This window comes from Dermacentor albipictus, chromosome 7 (genome assembly GCF_038994185.2).
Source record: "Dermacentor albipictus isolate Rhodes 1998 colony chromosome 7, USDA_Dalb.pri_finalv2, whole genome shotgun sequence".
NCBI classification, from domain to species: Eukaryota; Metazoa; Arthropoda; class Arachnida; order Ixodida; family Ixodidae; genus Dermacentor; species Dermacentor albipictus.
In genome coordinates this window covers 49,190,014-49,215,304 of record NC_091827.1, presented here as the reverse complement: position 1 = coordinate 49,215,304, position 25,291 = coordinate 49,190,014, and the positions used below count along the sequence as shown (strand labels likewise).

The window sequence follows — 25,291 nt, the reverse complement described above, 5'->3', positions numbered from 1 at the left end:
CAACTCGCGCCGTCACTCGCGGCGTCGCCTTCAAGGCTGACCACGTGCCACCGTGACGTCACGACAGAGGAGAAACGGGGCTCCAACTTGCGCTGTCGCTCGCGGCGTCGCGGCGGTACAATAAGCAGCTGCGCTTGTTTCTAGGTGGCTTTAGCTCAATTCTTGCAAGATGGGCTGGGTGTTAATCGAACCAGGGTGTCCGGAGTGTGAGACGGAGACGCTACCACTGAGCCACGAGTAGGATGCTTCAAAGCGGTACAAAAGCGCCTCTAGTGAATGCGGTGTTGCCTTAGAAACGAGCTGTTTCTAAGGCTCAGGCGTGCGTCGCTTGCTCAGGCGCACATTTCGTTGCCGCGCCCAACGCTACGTTGCTCGACGCTCACCGCGTCCAATGCGGGGCGCGTAGTCGCTGCGCCGGAGCCCATTGTCTTACACCCCTTGGCGGGTCGACGGGAATGCTGTCGCGTTACACTCTTGAAGTTGAAGCAGAGTAACGCATGAGTTGTTTCTTCGTCTAGCCGAAACAAATATAGCCAAGGAACAGCAGTTCACCAGGCTAAACAGTGGTTCAACAACTAATATAAAGGCTAGTATGCTTCGCATCCTGGGCTTAACCTTAGCTAAGCCACAGCCATTTTTTTTGGAAAAAGATTGGAAAATTGAACAAACATAACCGTAGCTTTAGGCTACGTATATCCTGGCATAGCTCAGCTAATCCACTGCCAATTTGTTTCTGATAACACATACATTATTGGAAAAAGGAAATAAAGGTTGACGTTCCATGTTATCCGCCGCGGTGCTTGGAGCATTTGCTGTGGCGTTTAGTTGCGGAACATGAAGTTGGGGGTTCGAGGCTGGCCTCATTCCAACGGATGCGACATGGAAAAAGAAAAAAGAAAAAAAAGAAAAACGAGACGCTTGGCCTGCTTTGATCAAAAATATTTCAGGAACTCTCCATTTCAGCACTCTTCATAATCCCAGGGTCACTCTGGAACGTCAAGCCCAATCACTCACTCACCCATTCATAAATTTCATTGTATGCCAGTCAGCCTATAGAGTCTGTGCAGGAGTACGCTTATATAGGTCAAATACTCCAGACACCCGGATCATGATAAGGAAACTTACAGAAAAATAAAAATGGGTCTGAATGCATACGGCCGGGCATTACCAAATCGTGACTGGGAGCCTACTACTGTCGTTAGAAAAAAGAGTGTACAATCAATACATTCTACCGGAGCTAACATAAGGGGCAGCAACTTTTTAAGCTTTACAAAGAAGCTCGAGAACACGTTAAGGACTGCGCAAAGAGCGATGGAATGAAGAATGTTAGGCGTAACGTTAAGAGACACCAAGAGAGCCGTATGGATCAGAAGGCAAACGAGCGTAGGTGATATTCTAATTGACATTAATGAAAAAAATAGAGCTAGGCAGGCCATGTAATGGGCAGGTTAGATAACCGGTGGACCCTTAGGCTTACAGAATGGGTGCCAAGAGATGCGAAGCACAGTTCGATTCGGATAGTCTTGGTCCTTCAATACGGATAGTCTTGGTCCACAGTGGCATATTCGCGTCCACTGTTCACCAGACCGGGCCTCTTTAATCAAGTATGCGGTTGAAGAAGAGTGTTTTCTGTTAGGTAGCTTGTTTATGCTACGAACCTTTAAAAATACCCCCATATCGAGATCATCGGAAGCCAGCTAATGTAGACAGCAATGCAAACATACGGGAAATTAGTTTTTCTCGCTAATTGAGTTAAATAACAAATAAATGCCAATGGAAGTGGATGAACAGAGAACTTGCCATGGGTGGGGAACGATCTCACGTCTTCGCATTACACGTTCGATACTCTAAGCAATTGAGCTACCACGCCACGGTTTCTCCATCCCATCTCTTGGATATATTTGCGTTGTTACTAGAACTAACATAGGGAGTGTTAGCCAGACCGCATCTGAATAGTTGCGAATCTGATGTTATGATGGGCAGCATGCCCTAGTATTCATAACTTCAGGGAGGAATAAAAAGACGGGGGAAGCATCTACGCAGAAACCAGCAGAAGAGCAAGTGCCTGAAAAAGCAAACCAAAACTGGTCGCCCGACATGAGCACCGGTTCACGGACCCAGATGAACGCGTTTTTTCTTCGCCTAAATGTATACGAATTGCCTGGCATTGTTGGAAACCTGCAAATTTTTGCCTCTTGTTTATTTTTGCTGTATCTTAGGATTGCTTACATCCGTGATGCCCAGGCGGTTCACCCTGCTGAATCCGCCTCTAAACATTAAGATAAGCATGCATAATCATGAGCTAACAAAGCGTTTTAAGAACCGGAACCAAGTTGTGCAATGACTCTGCTAAGGCGACTGCTCATACACACTGTAAGCCTCCTAAGCATGACATTAGCTAGTTTATTACATTTCATGCTCATTCCTTTGTTGACGCTTACTGCTTGTTTAGTAATGTTGCTTTATATGGCTCACAGTGTTGCTGTGTAGTGGATACTTAAGGCCCCAGCGCATGCTTTCTGACTATAAACTGCGCGTGCAGCTGTCCTGAAGCTAAAAATTCCAGGAACTGACTTGCTGTTAAAGAAAATAGTGAATATCTGCACACCTGCTAGCATGTTTGTCTTGTGTCGCCTTCCAAACTCGCTCTAACATTTCTCATGCAGCAGATTACAAATCATTTGCCTGCGGTGACTAGACATGGGGCATTGCGGCATGATTTAAAGTAAATTTTCATTTTGTCCTTCGTACTGTGCTGACAACGGTAAAAACTTCCGCCTTGATTTTCTGACCTGATGCTTTCACGCGTAAATCAATTTATTTCGTTTGTGCTTCCCTCGGCTGGTTCCCAATAATTGTTTCACCTACCGTTCGCCTCATAGCAAAAGTTTCACCGTTTGGCAATCAAAGGGTGAACGGGCATGTCCTCGGAAACCAGTCACTGAGAGGATACCGTTGAGAGTGTGTCTTGCAGTTAGTTTTCAGTCTTGCACTTGTTCTTTGATTGCTTGTCGCTTTCATAATGCTGCACACAGTTCGTGAAACAGAGTACGCAGATGGAGTGCCATCCCATGATGTGCTGCTGAGTTGTACATATTGGATGTCTGTTCAATTGCAGGACACCTCGTTCAGATGCATCGAATCCTATAAATCAGATCCTTTTCCTGTTCGTGGAGGCCGCAAGCACGCTTACTGTTTAAGCTGCTCCGGCTGAGCCCTTTCATAACACGCCATCATCTCCTCCTTTGATAAGCTTTGGTTCTTGGCCGCTGCCGCCAAACGTTCCCACTCTATCTCTGCAACTAATGATAATCGGTGATTCGGCTGATGAAATCCTGGCAAGGCTCAGCATTAAAGTGGTTCGGAAGCTTGTTTTGAGCTTGCTCTTTATTTAAACATGTGCTGTTCTTGCGTGTTGCTGAGTAGCGAAATGTATTCTTCGCCCTCGTTTCGTATATGCTGAAAATATTGCTTCAATCAGGAATCGATCCCAATAATCATTGCAATGGCCAATGAATGGTGCCAATAAACGAATACCAATGAATCAATGCAATAGCTCATGCCACGATTTTACTCGAGTTTATGCACTGTTCGCCTCATATTGCTGAGTGCTTGTAGCCTCTGACTCACGGGGTACGAGCAATTGCATTTGGAGGTATACGCCATTCGTTATGATAGTTTATTGTCTACGTTATGCTCCGAAGAAATCTCGCGATCCTAACCCTAGACAGGTTCACTGTAGATTAATGAAAATGGGGCAGGCCACGTTAGTGTGCGTTCCCTACTAAATATTCGCTCACCAGTGACAGCGTGAGGTAAGCGCTTAGGTCCACAAGGTCGGGGTTCGGCGCAACAAGGTGCAGCCGTCCAGGGTCTCCGGCTCTTTCCGTGTGTACTTTGATGACGATCATGGTTATGTTGGGGAAATGACTGGAAGGAAAAAGGAAGAAAAAGAAAAGACACCGTTGCGACAGAGATTACTTTCGAGCGACAAGACGCTTCTTTATATATTCTTAGCGAGGTTCGCCCTCCACCAACTTTTAGAATGTTTGTTCTGAAGATAAGACATCGCAGGAGTAACGCATGTAGAGCGAGGAGAAAAATACGTTTCCTTTTAGCTTACGTTTTCGTGCAAAAGGGAAAACTGAAATTAAGTTTCTGACTTTAAATTGAAGCAGAGAGCTACAAATGACTAGTAACAACAGCGCGCACTTGCGGCATGTGAATGACACCCCATTAGGCGACTTTACCTTGCCTCGATTGCAGTCTTTAGTTACAGCGTGTTGCGGCAAGGGCGGCGTTCCGGGCATGGAATCCACCAAGCCCATCGACTACGACGTGAAGTTGTAGAAAATGAAGGAAAAGAGATTTATTTAAAAAGTATCCCCCCTTGTTCAAATCCTTTCTTTATGGCGGCAGGAGTAAGGACGTATGACCTCATGATATGCAATCTGGCAGGACAAACCGAGATTTGCTTTAAAGGCTTTAGGCTGGACGGCTTGATTCCGAGGACGCGTTAATGTAGTGCTGCGGATTAATTTTTACCATCTCAGTTTCTTTTCCTTCCGCGGACACAACAATGTCCATAGACCATTTTATAGAGAGGGCCTTGAATTTCGGCGGGGTTGAAGCCTTCTGGCACAGCAATCGAGGCTTTACTAGAACTGCATGCTCGCAAAGTTCACCTCCTAACTTTACACCGTCGGTCTATGCGATCTCCGACATTCGCTGTCGACGAGATGCCACGGGTGCCGCGGGAAACCCCCTGTTAAGGATAAATACCGTGGACATAAATAAATCCGTGAGAATGCGGATGTGGGAACAGCATCCGACAAAGCACATTTGGCAGTGCTAAGCATGCATCATGCGGAGGTTGTAGGTTCGCATTCACGAAGTGGCATGCTATCAGCTTGTCATTTCGGGTTTAATTACGAAAGAGGATTAAAGCCATTGTTCACGCCAGTGGATGCGGAGTTCCATAGCGCGAAACCTCATCGAAACTGGGTAAACTGCCGTTTTTGTATACGCCGCCTCTTTTGAAATGCGGCCGCTATGGTTGTGCAACGAACCCGCGACTTCGAGTTCAATACAGGTTCAGGTGACGATTCCCATCCGGCAGTTTATACTCACTCGGTGGCTAGTTTGGCTTTCTCCAGGATAAGTGTACCTAGTTTTCCGTTGAAGAGTCCTACTCCCAAGGCGCAGTGGTGGCCACGTGTAGTTTGGAAATCTTCCACAACCTGGACGAAGTGTGGTCCGAAAACGGTGAAATGAGGATTCATCCTCTCGTTGTCATAATTATTTTTCGTTTGCGCTTGTTTTATATTCTACGTATAGCGCGACGTACCAAACGGGGCCAGCATACATTTTACTCACTGGTAGGATTTGCTAAAAAGTGTTCTACTCCTCAAGTTATTTCCCTGCATGTGCGACTGAAAGAATTGGCGGCAGAAGCAATAAAGGTCTAGTACCATGCACCCGCTACATGTTTTCATTACGTGCTTTTCTTTGATTAAATGACCGCATCCAATAGGCAAGTTGTTATTGCTTCCGTAAGGTCTCGCGGCAACTATGTTCACTCAACAAGCTTTACCTTTTATACCGTATATATTTGAAAGAACATGAGCGCGCTCGATTTTGCTGACATTAACTGCTTTCGCGTCATTTGTCCGCGCAATACCCTCTGCTGACCGAATCAACCCCGCATTATTTTCACACTACAACTAGGTGATTGCAATGCCCATAGCTGGCAAAGGGCTCATTAGGACTCTTTCAAGTGCAGCTGCTAGCCTTAAGATTGATATTACTGGACTAATGCTTAGATTCCATTACCTTCTTCAACTTCACCAGGTGTCATCAAGCGAATAAATAGAGAAGGCAAACAGTGAATATGTTTAACTAGAGCCATTAGCACTCCTGCAGTTTATGTCCCCCTCTTGAGGCAATCCAGCAGAACAAGACGAATTCGGCGGCGTAATATTTATTTATTTATTTAGTTATATATATAAATTTACCTTACAGGCCCTAGAGGCATTATGTAATGGGGGAACTGCACTCAAAGGCTACACAATAATTAAAATACATATGTGAATACGTATACAAAAATACAGTGTAAAAAATGTGCTCACATACAGTAATGTGGTGTTAAAATTGTACAAAGGAGAAACAATGACTTTGAACGCGAGAGGACAGTGAACAAGAAACTTTCACAATTAAAATAGAATCAATAGAATGGCTATAACAAACAGTATTTAAAGAATAGTAGCACAATGATAACGGGAATATATTATATATATATATATATATATATATATATATATATATATATATATATATATATATATATATCACGTCTTTCTGAATCCGGTAGGTATTTCTTTATTCATTCATTTACTTATGCTGCAACTCCCACTGGGATTTCTAGCAGGTTGGAAAATTTATAGCTTACAATAGGTTATATGTAACACATTGAAAACTAACTATCGAATACACCAACTAAAAAAAGCAAGAAGCACAACGCAAACCCACGTAAGGTTGTCTCTCTCTCTCTCCCTATATATATATATATATATATATATATATATATATACATATATATATATATATATATATATAATGTGAAACTACAGAGACGTCTAACAACAACAAATGTACTATTCATGTTTATGATCATACGAAGGTTCCGGCCGCTCGCCCGGCCCCCTATGAAGGCCGGCCCAGCGGTCGAAGCGTTAGCAAAATTAAAGTATTTTTGTTGTTTTTAAACTTGCGAGTATTTCTTTAACGATCGTTTCGCCACGCTCGGCGCCCATGTCTAATCAAGTATATTCCGGGTGCTTCAGCGAACATTCATTTTTTTTTTTTTTTTACCCGCCGTGTTTGCTGAGAGGCTGTGGTGTTTGGCTGTTGAGCACGAGGACGCGAGAACGAATCCCGGCAACGGCGACCGCGTTTCGATGGGAGCGAAATGCGAAAATACCCGTGTACTTATATTTAGGCGCAGAATAAAAAATCCCAGGTCGTCAAAATTTCCCGATTCCTCCAGTACGGCTTGCCTCAAAATCAGAGACTGCTTTTGGCACGTGAAACCCCATACTTTAGTAAATTGTTACCATTTCTTAAATTTCGTGCTGAAGACGGCACAATTCGAATCCATGAGCTGGCCTACTTGAAGAGGCAAATATCACCTTGACAAAAAATTAGAATGCCTAATTTATTGCTTAACAAATTCGACTAAGGAAGTTTTTAACGAATTACCTCACGGCGAGAACGGCAATTCACAAATTCTAGCCGGGGAGTTCGCAAGCCGATCCACTTGGAACGAATTCCCATGATGGGAGCAGTCGCGAGATATTATTTCCAGAAATAAACGGAAATATGGATTGGCGTTCCAAATCAAGTTTAACGGCGAATATCTCATGAATTCTGGCATACACAGAATTTTGTTCAAGGTAGAATTGTATGTGTAGAAAAGCCGCTAGATTTTGTAAATTGCGATATTTGCCACAAGCTAATTAGTTATTACGTAATTACTGAATTGTTAGTTGTGCGATTATGCATTTTAATTCTTTTGTGGAAGTATTGAACGACGTGTCCGCCTCTTCAAGACGGTTAGCTCATGGACTATAATTGCGTTACTTCTCAAAGGCAATCTTTAAAAAATGTGAACCTGTTTGCTTCAACACTCCGCACATATATGCACAAGACAGAAAGATAGAGCAAAAGTCGATGTGGTAAATACACCTTAAACGACACAATTCATATATATATATATATATATATATATATAGAGCCTTTGTCAAAGCCAAAGGCTGGTCCACCAGCCTTAAACCATATGTATATACTTATGGCTGAAATACCTATATACAGTGAAATCACGCTGGCCCCTGTTGTAAAATGGAGGAGTAGGGCGTACTTTGAATAAGCACAGTATATTGCAGTGACGTTGAAAACGGCTATATATATATATATATATATATATATATATATATATATATATATATATATATATATATATAGTGATATAATGAGAAGCCAACAAACACTGACACCAAGTACAACATAGGGGAAATTGCATGTGCTTAATAAATGAAATAAAGTAATGATAAATTATTGGAAATTAAAGTGGCTGAAAAAACAACTTGCCGCAGGTGGGAACCGAACCCACAACCTTCGCATGTCGCGTGCGATGCTCTACCAATTGAGCTACCGCGGCGGCGTTTCCCCATACACTTTCTTGGGTATTTATGTGTACTAGTAGAACCCTGGGAGTGTTAGCCAGCGCCCCCACTCACAGACCTTGGCGGCGGACGTGGAACGTCTTTTTTGCCGCAGGCGTCACGAGAACGTGATCTTTTCGGGTGAAGGCAACTGGTCAATAAACCCACATATGCTACCTGAAGGCATCAATGTTGCCGGATTCGAGACCCTCGTTATGTAATAAACGAGGAGAAAGGGGGTTAACCGAGGGACCCGATAATTATTAGTGATATAATGAGAAGCCAACAAACACTGACACCAAGTACAACATAGGGGAAATTGCATGTGCTTAATAAATGAAATAAAGTAATGATAAATTAATGGAAATTAAAGTGGATGAAAAAACAACTTGCCGCAGGTGGGAACCGAACCCACAACCTTCGCATGTCGCATATATATATATATATATATATATATATATATATATATATATATATATATATATATATATATATATATATATATATATATATATATATACTTTGTGGGTTTGTGCGATCGGGCTCTTTGTATTGTATAAGCAAGCGAAATGTGTACGCCGATATCGGAGATAGTGTCATACCGGCAATTGATTGCCAGGGGGGTACGCTGGCCGGCTTTGCAATGCAGTCGTTGTACCTCGTACAACTTAGTCTACTTTTAATTTTACAACGCATACACCGTGCTAACTCCTCCAAAAGATTCTAAATATATATACTGAGTTTGCCTAATTTGAAAATAGGCTTTCTGAGGTGGACGGGAATGCAACATTTCCTGTGAAACTACTCAGTTCACCTCGACTGGGCTAACGATTCGAATAATGAGCGCTTGCGGTGCGCAATGCTGTATCGCAGTCCTCTCCTTTGTAGGTTCGTTACTTTTTTTTAAAGACGAATAGAAAGTGTTTCGTGCAATATTGATTTTTCTTATCGCTGATCGCGGCGGAATGTGCCGCAAAGCTAATAGTCAATGTTAGTGCTTTCCTCCTAGTCAAACATATGCCTAATATAAGTAAAAGTGAATAAGCACAAATTGTATGTGTGGGACTAGACAAACAAAACAACTTTATTCTTGTAAAAAAACTGATCCACACAGCGAAATTAAGCGCATCGGTGTCCACACTTCATGCAACCTGTGTTGGAATACTCACATATTATATGTCATTAGGAAGGCTAAGTGTATTCCATATACCCTTTCTACATGAGCTGCTGAGCTACATGAGCTGTCGCGTTGTGTCGTGGCACGACACGACAGGGCTTGTTGTGTTCGCAGGAAAAAAACTCAAAACAGTAAGTGCGAGGCGCTGAATTCGTGCAGAGCTGGGTGTTTTGCCGCACCCACTAGATGGCGCTCGCCCCCTCGCATCCGCAGCAGCGGCGGCACCGGTAATGCGGGGTGAAGAAAGAATCACCGCCCAATCAATCCTTACAGTTCACCCGCGAAGCCGAAACGTGCGGCGGCAATGTTACTGACTGGGTTAATCACTGCGGCTAATTAAACAACGGCTTGCTAGGCTGTCGCTCTTCGGTACGCAGGTGCTGCTTCCGCTTGGTTGCGCGAGCCTCTCTGTGTGTCCCGGCTGCTGCATCGGTACGGCGCAGACAAACTCGTTACCGGTTCTTCTCGCGGCGCTGCAGATCGAAAGCTGCCTGCTCCTCAGGAGTACATATGCCGCATGGCCAACCCATTTCGGAGCTTTCGCTCCTGCGCGCGCGCTCAGCTGCGATGGAAAGCACCAACGTCACTACTGGCGCAGCCAATCGCACGCTTCTCCTTTTCTTTGTTTGCGCGGGCGCATGGGGTTGCGACGCAGGAGTTTTCGGCATACAGGTGACAGACGGAGGGGCAAGTGATGCTGCTAGCCATGCAGATACACGTTGGCTGTGAGAAAATACCCTGAATGTTCGCCTTTGCGCATTGCGGTTGCCGCAAGTTTCCCGGTAAGTATTACGGTTGGATAAGCTGCAGTGGCGAGGGAGCGGCAATGGCAGCGACTGATGTAACAACACTTTCGTATGTAAAAGAAGAAACCGTCTGGAAACTGGTTTGTAATCTCACAAGCTATGAGAAGGCTATGAAGATTCCTGAAGGGCAGTGTGCTGATGAAACGCGACGAAAGTTTTGTTAAGTGCATATCTGTTCCCACTGGTTCACTCTGGTGCACGAACTTGTGGAGCAAGCGAAGTCGCAGGCCGGTAAAACGTCTTAGTCGAATACCAATACAGCCATGTGATTAATTTGAAGCTACGTCTCAACGACCAATGACTTTAATTCTGGTTTAAGGCTTCGCTGTCCAACCACCGCGTGGATTGGAGACCAATTTCTTTTTTACAAAGTACTGTCCGAACGGCGAATGTCGGGATATGATCCATAGTGAGAGTTTAACGCAACCACGAGGAACTGCTGATCACAGAAGCACGAACATCACGACATTGAAAAGCAAGTCAGTGTTTCGCCCAAAAGCCGGCGCGTTGCTAGCGATATTAAAGCATTAGCCGCTTACACCAAATCAAGTATCACGGTTTATCAGCCATGCATATTGCAGGAAACAATCGCTTACTAATGAAGAAGGCGTAGTATCACTTGCGCAGATAAACCTGACCATATCTTACTCATTGAACGCGAGTAGTCGCCCTGACAACGTTGGTATAATTAAGAGCCTCGGCAGCGGGGAAAAACGCTTCTGGGTAATTTGAGATCACGTGACCTTCAAGGCCAAGCCAACGCCTCCTCTAGACGGATGCCTGCGGCGTCGCTCGCTTACCCATTGTAGACATCGCGCCTTGAGTTGCTGTCGGTTGTCGAGAGATGGCGCCACTTTCCTATTTCCGACAAGGGGGCTGGGGTGATGTGGTGTCGCGGCGGTAGTGGCGGCCGCATCGGCCGCGCCGCCATGCGGTGATGTGCGCATGCGCGCATGTGTTGCAAGCGACCACCGCAAAGATCGCTAGCTACCACCTCAAGTGCAAAGGAGGCAAAGGGGAAAGGTAAGGGCAGCAGGTTTTCGGCGCACGCGGCATCATCTTTTTACAGGAGGTGTTGGCCAAGCGAGTATCAGACCACAAACAATCTCTGCTGGCCATTTGCCTTCGCAACCGCCGCAGATTACCTGGAAGATACGACGCGCGTTGTGCTCAGACGCGCAGACAGCCGCGGGCATCCACGGTTAGGCTTAATATTAGTCTAAGGGTATTGGCGGCCCGGAATGAACTTTACTGATAACTTGACCATTGCGAAAGTGCCATGTCTCGAACGATCTAGGCGGAGGTTAAAACAGTGTTGTGTTGCTAGAAATCAGTGGTAAAGACGCGTGCTGAAGACGCGTGCTGAAGTTTCCACCTGCTTGCGACGAGCGTCGAAAACAGCGACAAGATGAATGTTTTCTCGGACAAACGCCTTTTTTTAACTGTGAAACGAGATCAAGGCGAACGCCCTATCGGACTTTGCGAAAAGTGGACTTTGCTTGTTCAAGGTGGCATACGTAGACATGGCATTTCCATGGCAGCCTATGCTATCCTTGCATATGCCTTCTCGAGGAAGACAAGTCCACTTGTCGAAACGTTGGCTCCGGCTTTCACCTTGTTCGCGTTTTGCTCATCGTCTTGAATTTGCATCCCCCGCCTTCCCCGTGGTTTTCTTTGTTTTTTTTCCTTTGTTTTTTTTTTCACGGCGAAGCTGTTTACCTCTAGCCATAGGACGCATATCCCGATTGCGTTTACAGAGGGGTACCACGGCCGGCTTTACGTGTGTATGGGCGACAGTAAAGTGTGCGCCGAGATACAAGGTATAAGTTGTCACATTTTTCAGCACGGGTGCTCGAAGGTGCATGAGCTGGCCAGTTTCCCTTACGCCATAGACACAGGAAACAAGTGAGGAAATTTAGAGCATTTGAATCAACCGTTTCACGAATGTTTTGCTTCGCTTCCTTTGATTCTAAGGTGTGCATTGGCTCTGCATTATTACTCGAGCAAGCCTAAAAAATCGCCGTAGAACCGTGACCTGCGCGAGCGTTTCTAGACAGCCATATTTAAATTCATATGTGCCCCCATATCGATCGACAATAGTCCCCTTTCTCCATCACTAATCACTATTGAATGTAGTGATCCTTCTGTGAAAATATTAGTTACTATTGCATAATTTGATTAATAAATATAATGTATGTTTATCCTTTTTCTCGCAATTCTGTGTTCTTTTCAATCAAGAATAATTCCCATTACTGTATAAGCCTCCCATTTCCCTGCCCCCATTTAATATTAAATTACTATTACCAACAATGTGTGACCATTTGCTTCTATAACAACATACCTTGGTGGTATACGAAAAAAGCAAAAACGAATATAGCGGCCGTCTCTAGGTATGCTTACCTTCAAGTACTGGAGCGGGCCATCTTTGAGTTTGTCGTAGTCCTCTATATTGTCTACATTCAGCATTCCGAAGTCCACGAAGTTTTGTTTGAAGAGCGTGGTCATGGCGTTCTCAACATCCTGCCGTTTGCTGCGTACGAATTGACCGATGGTCCTGCGCAAGGTGACGATAGAAACGGGAAGGTTCTTTTTATTCCTTTCGACAACAACGGAAATTCAACAACCATTCACCAACAAATGTAATGCTACAGCCTTCTTAAGTAAGCCTCCCAGTTACATCCTCAACGACACACCCCCTATTGCCGGTTTCCTCCAATTGTACCTTGGAATATGCATGTTGATTTTGTAATTACATGCGCCAGCCGCATGCCTCTCTATTCGCGCTGCAATTTCCGTTATGCCCATACCCAGGCATCCCTGGTGAGAGTCAAGCTCGAGTACGTCAGTTCTGTCAGGGAGCGCTGCACAGCTACCTTATCGCACGCTTTCCAATGTGTCCAAAACCGTGCCGACCTAATTGTTGTATCGAATTAGTTGGGGGAAACCAGTGTATCTTCTATAAAATCAATGCTTGGCCTTCCTTGACTCGAATCGCAAGGCATTTTCCTATCCCCCTAATTTCATAACAGCACATTCTGGCTCCCGTACCTACGTTTCTTCTCGCAGCGGCCACGAATCCAGAGTACGAGTTCGCCTCAAGCCAAACCAATCTATTTTCCAATTCCTTGTTACTACCCACAAGCAATGAATTAAATCGTGTACTGCTTCCGTTGCTGTAATTTCTGATGCTACCGCCATCAAGAAAGCCACGTTTGAAGACTTTTTGCTCAAGGAAGAAAAGCCCACTCCTCTAAATTAAAGGCTTTCTGACATTAAGTACGGAAATAAATAAATAAATAATTAATTAAATAAATAAATAAATAAAACAATGAGACTTTCTTAAGTTAAAGCGAAGTTTTGAACATCATGCGACCAACACAGATCCCAAGGTAGTTGAGAACGCTTTTTCACTCGGGCTCCACCTCAGCTGAAGAAAGTATATGGTGACCCCGCCATTCGACTGCAGCGGTCAATGCTCGCCATCAGCGGCTCTGATATTACGGCCTATTATTTGCAGCAAGCATTACGAGCGAGGAATATCTGTGCCGTCAGCATTGTTTGCAGAAAATGGTGCGTTGACCCGTCCGGTCAAGCATGCCATAAGGTAAATTGTCTTCTGCAGCAATTATATGCAGTGTGAAATGGACTGGAATTAGATTATGAATGCAAGGGGGACAAACTAATGAGAAGAGGAGTCCGCGCTTTCTTGCCTCACCAGTATTGGACAGATTTGGCAGAAGCAACTCGCGTGACCTTTTGCGTACATTACCCACATGAAAGGAATGGAATATAGAAATATTGCTTCACTAGCCTTAAGAGAAAGCGTTGTCCGTTGTCCCCGAGATATGGCTATCACAAGACCTGTCATATCACAAGACCTCTCCAAACCATCTATGCTACACCCGTTATCGACTTCTCAACGCACGACGTCATTTTACATCAAAAGCGTGGCAGTTTGGGCGAGTTGATATGTCATGACTGTTTTAGGCTTGTAGCGCAGCTCGGAAGAGCAAAAAAGGAAGGAGGTAGGGGTAATGAAAGGGAACGAAAAACAGAGTGAGCGCTATTACTTCCAACTGACTGTTTATTTCGTGACACAAGACTACTTATACACTCGGCAAACCATAAGACATCAGGAGATAACAAAGAAATGAAGCAACAAAACCGATAGTAACCAAGTGGTAACAGATTCAGACAGCCTGTGGCTGCAGTCGGGGATACGCCAATTCATTGTTTGATAATGATAATGAAGGTGAGCTTACACATGCATGGCCCAGACCAATGATAGCCTTTGCTTCGATGATTTCTCTTGTGAGCTGATTACGACTGCGACCAAGAATGATGCATTCCTCTAAGACAGGTTCGCAACCACACGTTTTGCAGTGCTGCGCAAGAAACCCCCCAGCTGTAATACAACTCTTGACGTTGTAACCATGTTCGCGCAGCCTGTCATTCAGACATCGGCCAGTTTGACCAACGTAACGTTTTCCGCACTTGAGTGGAAAACAATAAACGACACAATGTGTGCAATTAACAAACTTATTTTTGTGGTTCTTGTCACAGGAAAGACACTCACTCTGTTTTCCGTTGCCTTTGATTACCCCTACTTCCTTTTTTGCTCTTCCGAGCTGCGCTACAAGCCTGAAACAATCATTTTACATCACCGAGCCCCTGGTCAGCTTTTCAAAGAGCTGCGTCTGGTGTAAAGACAGCGAAGTTTTACTTCTTTCTTGTGCCACCACACAATACCTTATGACGGCGTACCACCCTCATAGGAACGGTTTTATCGAATGCCTGAATCGCACGATCACTCATAAGTTCTCAGTTTATCTTTCATCTGATTATCGCAACTGGGACACTATGTTACCTTTTCTCACCTATATATATACGTGAGTATCAGGGCTCCTCAGGCCCTGACGCTCACGGCTACTCTCATTTGCATCTTCTCTCTGGTCGAGATGGAATGGAGCCTTTTGACAGGCTTCTGCCGGTCCCTGCACAACCATCGGGTGAATACGCTTGTGACGCCATCGCTACAACAGGAATTGCGCGCCTTCACCTATGGGGTGTAAACACGCCAGAAGTTGTGCCATTCCAACCACTGTTCTCTTTCTGGTCCCCTTCTCAGCTCGTTGGCTTCTGTGAAAAGATACTTTCGCGGTACTGCGGCCCTTACCATGTCCTGCCCTGCACTGCTTACCACGACAACTGACAGACGTTACCTTCGAGATAGGGCCCGTTCGACAACAGCACGCCTTCTGCTTCCTCGGACATAATGCACATTTCCGCCTAAAGCTATACACCTCACCTACGAACCTGTCTTAGGCGCCTGGTCGACGCTTTTGCGGCCCGAGTCAATGTCATGAGACTTCACTTATAGTGACAAGGATTACATTGGTCACGGTGTAGAAGGAAAGGATGATTATGTTGGTTTTCTTTCCGCCACCTTGGCTGTGTTCTAGCTGTGTGAACAGAGCTTGTTAATATATTTTTATTTACACGTTTACCTCTGGCAATTTAACCAAACACACCTAGAATAAAACAAGCAGAAAACATGTAGCCCTTTTGTCACACGTTATAGAGGGCGTGTTTCTTAAGCTGCAGCAAATTTTTTAAAGATTGCCTAGGCCGATAGCTCAATTCTCACTTTTAACATAGGTTACTCAATAGGACGGCCAGTACTTCTACGAGAAAGCAAAATGTTCCGAGATAGTAATTTTCAATGTGTCTGAATAAATACATTGCCGTTACAGTTACTTTTTCACGAACGCGCTGTTTGTGCATTCAAGCAGAAAAGTAACTGAAACACGTTCGCATTTCGTCAGGCGTTTTGAGTATTGATATCTCGAGATAGGTGCTTCTCTGAGAATGTGTTCAAAATGGACACGCCTTGTGAGCTTAGCGGTGATAATTCGTAGGTCGAAACATGTGGCGCAATACAATTCAGTGAAATGTTAATTACTCTACGTGAATTATTCAATTGAACATTTTGATTTCTCGTAGAAGCAATGACCTCTTCATAAAATGGTTTAGACCAAAGGTGAGAATTGTGTTATGTGCCATAGGCCATTATCAATAAATTTGGTGCAGGCTAAAGGAAACGCCCAGTATATGAAGTCAGCCTAGATTAAGCAAAAGTCGTATCACAAGGGCGAAATAGAAGTAAAAAAAAAGACTGCAGGTTTCAGCGATACGTTCAGCTTTCAACTCATCTACTGCGACAAGAATATTTACTCCTCTGTGAAAACCACTCGCTTCCTTCCGTTGCCAGTGTTTTCCGAAAAAGGGGCGGACGCCAGGGACACCGGAGTGATATATGTTAGGATAAATGTGCGGTATAGGAAAACTAGACGCATGCCTAGCCGCTATAAAACAATGTTATTTACCCAGCCATCATACATCGGCTTATTAGGTATTCAGGACTTTCTTGTATGCTGCTGCTCTTTTCTTCAAATGATAGGCATTAACAGCTCACGCACTGTCGTACACTCGTGGTGATAAAGCGAAAACGTAAGGACTGGAGGGAACCACAGCAGCTGCTGTGAAGGCTATACATAAAGCGAGAATGTGCTACGCCTTCAAATAAGTCATGACGTCATGTCTTAGTCTCATACTGACGCATATCCCACTATGGCCTATATGCTTGCACTCCAAGCACGACTCTCTGCATGTCCTGAACGAGCTCTTTCTTCTTCACGTATCACAGTTTCATTGCCCTCACTCACGCAGTTATTAGGTCGCGTTACATTGAGCAGTGATAGATTCCTCATATACCGGCGGGTGTTTCTGTTTGTCACAGAAGCAAAGAAGATGGAGAGGCACGGACGACCTCACCCCGGATACATCGAAGTTCCGAACGTTGTCTTCGAGTACGTAGCTGCGGCGGACCGGACCACCTTGAAGGCGGTGTCACTGTACAATGGTTCTATCCTGTTGGTCTTCTCGTTGAAGAAGACGTCCGTGTAGAATATGCTGTCGCATGTTCCATCGGGGGGCACCATATCCTTGATCACGGCCTGGTGCCCGACCGTGCAAGACAACATGGGCGGTTTTACTGCGAAACACAAAAACCCACTGTATACACTGTATCACTTTAATTGGCCATTTCGCGAACATTCGTTACCATAATCTGCAATCTGCTTATTGAGCTTTATTGAGTGTGGACGGGTGTATAAACGAAGTAAGCGTTCAGAACTTCTTGGCACGCTGTGCTGCGTTATAGCAGCGTGTTGGCATTGACATAATCACTGCGATAGCACCGAAATAACTGCCGATTAGGGGGTGTTACTGAATCTGGTGTTAAATATTAGTACCCTCACGATGCTGCTAACTTAACCTCAATGAAATTGAGCGACTCTCTTGAAATAGTTTTTCGAAAAAGCTGCTGAATAATCTACACTATTGTGAAAAAACCAGTCAAAAACACAAGAACAAGAGGAGAAGTTGACAAGAGGACAAGAGGAGACAAGAGGAGATGTTGATAGTCCAGTCGTTGTGATGTGAACTTCTCCTCTTCTCCTTTGTGTTTTTTACTGGTTTTTCATTCAAGTATGTACCAACTGGCCCAGATTTCAACCCTTCAGCAATACACTTGTGTGTTGCGGTGAAATTCAACAAGCAGCTGAAAGTTGCATGAGCGACACCTCTGGGCATGAAGGTTGCTCTAACTACATTTCTTGAATCACTCAGAATATATTTATACGTTTTAGGCCAAATAGGAAAACCCGTATTTTTCGTCGTAAAATATTGCAAACAGAACTTGCGCAAAATCAGAACCCAACTAACTCAACCTAAATTGACTTTTCTTTGGGACGAGCCCGTGAATATGTACTATTTGTAAGCTCTGAGCACCCAAATACGAAGACTAAAAGATTTTAAGGAATTTTCAAATATGGTAACACGCACGTGAGCGTTATTTCGCACCATAAACGTAGCACTTTAACCCTGGTAAGCTAAGTCCAATAGGAACACTCTGCTGGAGGTTGTTAGCAGTTATTAAGAGTTATATTAAGAATTATTAGGAGCGCATAGATGGGCACGCCGAGTTGTCCAGCTTTCAACCTATGATGTTGTAATTGAACAACATTGAATTTCACATCAACATGATTATGGTGTTAATCTTCTCTTTCTTGTAGTAAGCTTGTGTACGACCGATCAGGTTAAGCGATATATAAAACCCAATGTGCTTTATCTCACCCGATAAGCTTACGGTATACTTTCGAAATAATTGACTTCAACACCAATTAGCATTTTCCGCAATATCGTCGCGGAGATGATTAATGAAAAACTGATGATTACAGCTCAAGGTTAGCCTGGGCACATCAAACAGAGCAAAGCGTCCGAGATAGTGAAAGAAAGGACGCAAGAAAGATTCTCAACTAATTGGCGATTGCAACAGAGCAGAACACATGCATGCCCAATATATAGCTTGTACAAGCGCATAATGCCCTGATTGAATAAAAGCATAGAATCCGTGTGCCCCTTAAAGTGAATTCTTGAAACTAGTAGCAACCTTAACTTAGAACTATTAAAATAACGAAATCTAGACGAATGAAAGAAAGAAAGTCACAAAAGCAATATACCCTAACGCAGATTCCCACACCAGTCACTCCAGCTCCCGTAATGTCCATTGTCGAAGTGCTGGCGGGATCAGAAGCCTCAACTTCAACAGCAAGTTTGCTCCAAGAAAAATGGTATCGGCTCAATGGCGTACCTGTCTCCTCCACTTCCTATCTTAATGAGAACCAATCCTCTTTGGAAAATTGGCAAATTAAGATCTCGCACTGAAGTTATAGAGAATTCAACTTGCCCACAGCACAACTATGTGGAGGAAGCATACAAAAGTCATTGCTTGTACGTATGAGGCGCAATTTCTAAGCTTATTGATGAATCAAGAATGTATATACATTGCGAATTGACAAGCATTTCTTTTGTTTTGTTATTCTTCTCATTATTATTATTAAAATTATTATTTTTAACCTTGAAGGATCAAATGTTGCGTCACTTGTATATATTTTATCAACGTACTCATGGACTTCGCCCCAAAGCACATTATTTGTCTATATCGTGACTTCGGCTCCTTTTCATAGATTTATTGTTTTCGAAACTTGGCTCTGCAGTGAAAGTTCATCTTCGGATCTTTTTTCTACGCACTACAACGCCTTCCGCAGTAGCCGGGCCTTCTGTGAGTTGGAACAAAAGGGTGGTGGCGTATTGATTATCGTTTAAACTTCAGCGAGGCACTCCCGGCGAGATGACATAGAAAGTTTGCAGGTGTCGATTTGTTTAGAAATCCGCCTAACGCGTGGCGAGAAGTTGTTTATTGTATCTTTCTGTGTATCAACGAAGATTCCCCTTGTTCTGTTTGATGAGATCACCTCTTGTATTCAAGGTGTATTGTCTTTCCGTAGCGCGAGTGGAGTAACCATTACTCGTAATTTTAGTGTGCCCGGAATTGACTAAAGCATCCGTTGATGTTCTTATTACAAATGCCAAGCGCCGCCTTTTATTGGGCTTTCGAGCCTTCTGCTGCTTTCCGCAGCATAATTCTATCACCAATTTCTCTGGTAATGTCATATACCAGTGCCTGGTAAATTCTCAAGTTAAACAAAAATATCACGTTCTGACATTTCATTTGTGCGTCCTGTCCCGATATGTTTCGTTCGTTACTAAGAATAACAGCCTCTGTCTGAGCCCTCAGGCAGAGCTCCTCCAGTGGCATTGTTGAATCTTTTCGCTTTGCTTTCAAGTGGGGTGAATATGCTTATTCATTCGATGTCTGGTCCGCTACCGAGTGGTTACTAGATACAGACAAAACCAAGGTACAGGACCAATCAGGTCAGTTAAATGACCCAGTTTTGAACACGAGGTGAAAATGTGTTCCCCAGTACAAGGTCGCTAACTATAAATATCTCTTCTGGTTTTTTTTCTAAACTTAAAACTGGCCTAAAGTACAATCATGGCGTGCACCGAAAATCCAGAAGTCCTGTGCCTAATGGGTGGAGTGACGAATTCGGCTTTATTTTTCAGGCTCTCAGAAAACGCCTATACAAGCCGGATTAGTACTCACATATTGTATTCTTGAACAAAAACATCCTGTGACCACATGGTGGAACATTGAAAGAACGCCCACTTTTTTTGGTCTGTGCCACGTCTAGGACTTTTGAGCTTGCTTTTCGCAAGCTACTATCTTTTACTGCGAAGATGTCGTTGATTGCGGATCAGCATGGATTTCTTTCTGGCCGCTACGCTACGACAAATCTCCTAAGTGTCATGACGCCGAACTCCACATCGTCATTTTGCGAGGGCAAGTTGACACTATTTACTGTGTCTTCAAAAAAGCTTTTGATGTGGTTTGCCACTCATTGTTTCTAATCGAGTTTGCGCAATTCGTTATTGACTCGTAGTCGGCAAAGCTCTTGCACAGTGATTGTCTCGATAAACAATGTCTTGTGAACGAAAATGGTCAAACATCTCCTTTATGCATGGTCTAGCGAGCTGGTACATGTTATGGGGAGGGGGTTTTCGCGAGCTTCACCAGAGTCTGCATAGAGCTAGAACCAGATTGATCATGAGAGTGGATCCGGCAGAGAACGCTAGATGATGTGCAACCCAATAACGGAAGCCTAATACACCGTTACGGGTGCGCGATGCACTCCAAGTCAAATACAAAAAACGTTCGGTGTGCGTGCTCCTGTACGCAAGGGCTGAGATGATTTGTCTTCACGTAGCGTCGCGCTGGGTTTCTTATACCATCCACCATCCGGACACCCTCATTTCTTCTTACTCCACGGTAGCGAGCTCTATGAGGAGGACAAGCCGTGTCGGCTCACACAGAGGAGTTCGGGATAAACCATTCACTGACGTGGAGGGATGAACGTAGGACAAAAGAGAGTAGGATTTGCACTGGTGCATAATTCCCTCTCGCGTCGTTTGTCACGTCGTGCCTGGGACATTTGGCATCCATTGCATTCTTGGCCAAACAAAGTATACCGTTGAAATGACAACTTGCGGCGTCCCTCAAGGGTCAGTGCGACGTCTACTTCTTTTGGAAATGTTTATTAATCACGTTGTTTCCACTATTCACAAGTCTTCATTTCTTCTTTATGACAATGACATGAAGATTTGCAAGGAAATTCCCATGGTTTCCGACTGTCGCATCCTGCAGCCTCACCACATTTCTCTTTGTAAACGGTGCAATGGTAATAGCCAAACCTTCAATGCTGCTCCATTTGATGTGATGAATTTCTTTCCCAGAACAGCATGAATTTCAATTCTTCATTTCGTGCATTCTACACCACTGTTGTCAGATTCAAAAAACGAGTTCTTTGTGGCTCTGCAAGTACCATTTACAAAGAGAGAGAAGACAAGTGGTCCAAAGACAGATATCTGTGGCGCAGCACTTAGAGCTATGAACATGCTTGAGAACTGTCCTCTGACGGTGACAGAGCGTTGCTGATCTGGCAGGTAGTCCTGAGCAATGGCATTAAAGATGCACAAATGTTCCTTTCTTAGCGTTTTGGGAGGTATACGTCATGAAGGAGAAACATTAATCGCCTCATTTAGGTTACAGTAAACAGAGTCAAGTCGACTCCTGTCTTCGGACTGCTGGGCCGTGATAAACCCATGTACATTAGGTTGTTCAGTACGCTGCATGCGAATAATGGGTGCAGGACAGACTCGAACATTGTCTAGCGAAAGAATAGGAGAGATATCATTGTGTAGGTTTGTACGTCTGTTTTTAAACCATACTTGTGGATGAGAGTGAGACGACAGTTTTCCCATTGCATACGAAATATTAGTGCCTTGAGGCAGGTGTTGTATATGATAGTTAGGAATAAACTAAGCCAATCACTGAATGAAATAAATAAAGCCATGACATATTGACAGGTTGACATAATGTCGAGGTAAAGGCAAAAAGTAAAGATGCGTTTGAGCAAAGGCACGTTTGTTCGAATGATATAAAACTGAAACATGCATTATTTTTCTACATGACATGCCTGCACTTCAACGCACATTGCCCAACGTTTCACAAGGGATTTTATTTCATCGGAAAAAACAACAAGTGGATGAAGAGAAGTTACAACGCAATTCATTTTCCTCAGAGCGCTAATATTCTGACTTTCAAAGTTTGGATTTCCCTTCTCTAGAAACTATATGAAAAATAATAATCAATATATTAATTTTACTGCTGTACTAGTGCGCTTACCCGGAGGAAGTGTGGTAGTAGTTGGAGGAGGTGGAGGCGGTGGAGTTTGGGGACGAAGTGGAGGTTGAGGGGGTGGTGGTGGAGGTGGTGGCGGTGGCACTTTTGATGATGGTTTTGGTGATGCTGGCACTGTTGAGGATGATGTTGTTGCGCCTGGTTTTGGTGATGTTGGGCTCGCGACGCCAGGTTTAGTGGCAGTGCCTGTGACAAGATAAAGCGGCGTCAAGAGAGGTAGAATCCTGTCACGTTTTTGCGTTACGGCTATCAATTATTACAATCAATCAATCAGTCATTCGATGAAACGGTTGATCATACAACGCTTAGAATCGCATGAATGTGTATGAGGCTTGTACGTAAGTACTTATATGTCCATAAATATTTGTACTAAAATATGTTCTGGTAATTTTGTAGTTTAACGATTCTTTTCTTTACTCTTCAACGTTCCTAGAAGTTGAATTACTTGTTTATGTAACCTTATACATGCAACCAATTACAGTTTTGATGAAACAAGCTAGAACAGACGATGCTGTCTCGAGTTCTTAAATTTGGCAGGAACCTAAATTAAGTTAGGGGTTTTGCGGGCCAAAACCACTTTCTGATTATGAGGCGCGTCGTAGTGGAGGACTTCGGAAATTTCGACCATCTTAGGTTTTTAACATGCACCTAAATCTAACTACACGGGTGTTTTCGCATTTCATCCCCACCGGAATGCGGCCGCTGTGGCCGGCATTCGATCCCGCTACCTCGTGCTCAGCAGCCAAGCACCATTGCCACTTCGGCAGGAATGAGAGTGGCCAAAGGAGTGGAAAGTTCCACACTGATTGCCTCCTTCCTGCGATCAGCGTCCTGTAGCTACGCCTCGGTCAAGTAAACATGGTATGGACACCTCTCATGGAAGTGTAACTTTTGGGCTATTCTAATGTATGTTAAGTTCATCTCTCTCTCTCTCTGTTTCTCCTGAAAGCGCTTTTAGGCGGCCTTAACAAGCGGTAAGAGCTGCCGCTCAATTAGTAACCGTATAACGGACTCACAAGACACGGCAAAGAAGGCGACACACACACGCTGACTTGCAACTACTTTATTTCCGTAAGTTTCGGGCAGATCTAGAGTACAGATGGACACACTAAAATAAGGCAACAGCTGCAACCACGCGCCCGTCCGTTTTGGCCGCTTAATCACAACTGCTGGTTTCTCCAAATGTACACGCCAAGAAGTATTTTGCGTTTTGGAGCGGAGCTTCCATGTGCCTGTTCTTGCGCTGAGCATCGGCGTCGGCGGCGTTGGCGCGGTAACCCAGTGAACTTGCTGAGCGAAAGGCACGCAGGTACCAGCGATTACATTGAGGCGTTCGACGAGTCAAGCATAAAAGCCGAAATGCTTGACCCATAGATCAGATTCTCGACGATCGCCGAATCTGCTAGCCACTGTGGTTGTGCTTGAGCGTTACGTGTTTTGCTGAACGAGTTCACCCAATGAAGAGTGACATTTGTAACTCACAGTTTCAACACTATCGTTCCTCACGCTCATTCTCACGTGAGAGTTTAATCACAATACAAAATAGTGTCAGGCAGTTCTTTAGGAACAATGAGCTACGCGATCGTTGAAAGTGATCCGTCTGCCGCAGCTGTTAAACTTGATGCCAGAGCAGAGGCTCAGCGCCGCCACCACGAGAATCCCGTCGTTCTGACTCAAATTATTTACCACAATACATCGCTAATTCAAAGCACATAAGCAGCTCCGCTCAAAATCCGCATTAGTGATTATCGTATTCGTCGGTGAATTTTTTCATTCAAGGTGAGAGACGCCATGCTTCAGCATGTGTCACACATTTTATGTATATTTGGTGCTCCGACTGTTACCCTTGTCATGTGGTCACAGGAAGCAATGTCGTACTATCAAAGTGGGGTGTGAATCCCCAATTTCTTCAAGGTATTCCCGAATGCATGGAAATAGCTGTGTTTACAACATTGTTCTTTTAATCTTTCATTTAGGCACCTACAAGTTTGACCTATCTATATTTTACTACAAGACAGAGGCACAGAGTCAACTATCCTGCCCGTGAACAAAGCGTGTGCGTTGCTGTGTAGAAAAAGTGCCTGATCACCGCCGCTTTTGCTTCCTTGTTTATGCGCCTGACGTGTTTTCGAAATGACACTAATTTGAAGATAACCGTCATCAAACTGCATATTTCGTTAACTTTCTTTAACAAAAGGGTCTTTTGTGCGCTGAAGCTAGGACGCAACTGGAACACCCGTTTATTCCGTCACACAGATTAAGAAATGTCTCGTAACTGGTGCCATTCTGGCAGTTGCTTTCAAGTGGATGAGCCTGGGAAACTCAGTCTAGAATTCGTAAGTTATAATATGTAGCGTAAATTGATAAATTAAGAAGTAAATAATCATTTTCCTAAGTAGTGTGATATGTGTTTAGATTTCGCTTGCTAGTAATGTCTGCCTCTTCGCATAACCGAGTTCAGCGATAAGAATTATACCATCTGGCACAGCCCGTTTTAAAAGATTTCGCGACACTTTAAAAATGACGACCATGTATACCTGACTCATTATTACGAATAGAACTATGAGCGCTAAATAATGCGCAGCTTTATATTGAATTACACCACAAAATGCACACCATTTCAAGGAACGTTAACAGTTGCTGGAGTGCATTAGGAAGAGTAAATGGCACCGGCAGGAGGTGCATCACATGCTGGCGGATAAATTCCATTTGCATTACTACGTAGCGATGGCCCCTCTACATTTGTTAACACTGAACAATCTTCAGTTGGCGAATTTTCACTTCTCGACTGGCGCTATCGGGAGCGCCTTTCCCTAGCTCCGGCAACGAAGAAGTGCTTCGCTTCATACACGACACAGTTCCGAGT

General features: G+C 44.1%; 1 protein-coding gene across 1 annotated transcript in view; it reads right to left on the bottom strand.

Moving 5' to 3' along the window:
* The window catches only part of LOC139047986 (uncharacterized), a 40,780-nt gene that overhangs the window by 4,688 nt on the left and 10,801 nt on the right, over positions 1 to 25,291 (bottom strand). The window contains exons 4-8 of the mRNA XM_070522225.1: positions 22,411 to 22,611; positions 17,037 to 17,256; positions 12,603 to 12,756; positions 5,131 to 5,240; positions 3,801 to 3,930 (exon numbers count right to left, since the gene is read on the bottom strand). Of these exons, the coding sequence (XP_070378326.1) occupies positions 3,801 to 3,930; positions 5,131 to 5,240; positions 12,603 to 12,756; positions 17,037 to 17,256; positions 22,411 to 22,611 (815 nt within the window). The remainder of the gene's footprint in view (positions 1 to 3,800; positions 3,931 to 5,130; positions 5,241 to 12,602; positions 12,757 to 17,036; positions 17,257 to 22,410; positions 22,612 to 25,291) is intronic.